Source organism: Lepidothrix coronata, unplaced genomic scaffold (assembly GCF_001604755.1).
Source record: "Lepidothrix coronata isolate B3197 unplaced genomic scaffold, Lepidothrix_coronata-1.0 Scaffold324, whole genome shotgun sequence".
NCBI lineage: Eukaryota > Metazoa > Chordata > Aves > Passeriformes > Pipridae > Lepidothrix > Lepidothrix coronata.
Window position 1 is genome coordinate 64,204 of NW_016690504.1, and position 1,712 is coordinate 65,915.

General features: G+C 70.6%; 2 protein-coding genes across 2 annotated transcripts in view; both read left to right on the forward strand.

The window, feature by feature from the left end:
• The window catches only part of LOC108508931 (Ig-like V-type domain-containing protein FAM187A), a 17,187-nt gene that overhangs the window by 6,484 nt on the left and 8,991 nt on the right, over window positions 1-1,712 (forward strand). The window lies entirely within an intron of this gene.
• C1QL1 (complement C1q like 1) overlaps window positions 482-1,712 on the forward strand; it is a 6,414-nt gene continuing 5,183 nt past the window's right edge. The window contains exon 1 of the mRNA XM_017838102.1: window positions 482-1,087. Within this exon, the coding sequence (XP_017693591.1) occupies window positions 527-1,087 (561 nt within the window). The 5' untranslated portion in view covers window positions 482-526. The remainder of the gene's footprint in view (window positions 1,088-1,712) is intronic.

Genomic DNA, 1,712 nt, shown 5'->3' on the forward strand with positions numbered 1-1,712 from the left:
TAGGGTTAGGGTTAGGGTTAAGGTGAGGCGACGGGTCCCTGGGGTGTCCCCAGCTTGGGGGGTGCTCGGGGCTGGGGGTGGCATCGTGTGGGGACAGGGGACAGGGGCCCGGGGTGACCGAGGGGTCCCGAGCGCTTGGTGGGGGCGTCAGGGTGGCACCCGGGGTCCATCCACCCCCCGCCTCAGTTTCCCTTCCCACGGAGCACCGGTGGTCGCGGGTGGGCGTGTCAGGGGCGTGCCCAGGGCGTGGTTATCAGCGACCACGGCCGTGTCCGGGGATGGGTGGGCGTGTCCATGGCCGGGTGGGCGTTTCCCGGTCGGGGTGGGCGTGTCCCGAGCGGCTCGGGGCGCACCGGAGCCAGCGGAGCTCACGGAGCCGCCGCCACCGCCCCGAGACCCCCCCGCCGCCGCCGCCCTGCTTCCCCCCGCCGGCACCATTCCCTCCCCCGGGCGCCAGCGCGCCCCGGCCGGGCGGCGGCTCAGCCTGGGCCGCAAAACTTTGCTGGCGGCCGCGGCGGGGGTGGTGATGGTGCTGGTGCTGGTGGTGCTCATCCCGGTGCTGGTGAGCTCCGCCGGGGCCGACGGCCGCTACGAGATGCTGGGCACCTGCCGGATGGTCTGCGAGCCCTACGGCCCCGCCGCCCCCCCGCAGCCCGCCGAGCGCGGCCCCCTCCCGCCGCCCTCCACGCTGGTGCAAGGTCCGCAAGGAAAACCGGGCAGACCGGGGAAACCGGGACCGCCGGGACCGCCCGGAGAACCGGGGCCGCCGGGGCCGGTGGGGGCGCGGGGGGAAGCGGGAAGACCGGGACCGCCGGGATTGCCGGGGCCGGGGGCTACGGGCGCGGTGAGCGCGGCCACCTACAGCACAGTGCCGAGGGTCGCCTTCTACGCCGGGCTCAAGAACCCCCACGAGGGCTACGAGGTGCTCAAGTTCGACGACGTGGTCACCAACCTGGGCAACAGCTACGACGCCGCCTCGGGCAAGTTCACCTGCGCCATCCCCGGCACCTACTTCTTCACCTACCACGTCCTCATGCGCGGCGGCGACGGCACCAGCATGTGGGCAGACCTCTGCAAGAATGGGCAGGTAAGGGCTGCCCACCCCGGCTCCCTCCGCGGGCACAGGAGCGGTGCTGGCCCCGCCAAGCACCGGAGAAGGGCTCTGGGTTCTTCCTCGGGGTGCCCCCCCCTTTTCCCGCCCCCAGCGATGCACCCTCCGGGTGCTCCATCCTCCGCCTGGCCCCAGGGATGCACCTCCAGGGTGCCACATCCTTCTCCCTTGTGCTGATGGTGGACTCTGGGTGCTTTCCCAGGGGGTCCCACTCTTTTCCCAACCCCAGGGATGCACCCAGTGGGTGGTCCATCCTTCTCCTGGCCCGAGGGACAAACCCTCAGGGTGCCACATCCTTCTCCCTTGTGCTGATGGTGGACTCTGGGTGCTTTCCCGGGGGGTCCCACTCTTTTCCCAACCCCAGGGATGCACCCAGTGGGTGGTCCATCCTTCTCCTGGCCCGAGGGACAAACCCTCAGGGTGCCACATCCTTCTCCCTTGTGCTGATGGTGGACTCTGGGTGCTTTCCCGGGGGGTCCCACTCTTTTCCCAACCCCAGGGATGCACCCAGTGGGTGGTCCATCCTTCTCCTGGCCCGAGGGACAAACCCTCAGGGTGCCACATCCTTCTCCCTTGTGCTGATGGTGGACTCTGGGTGCTT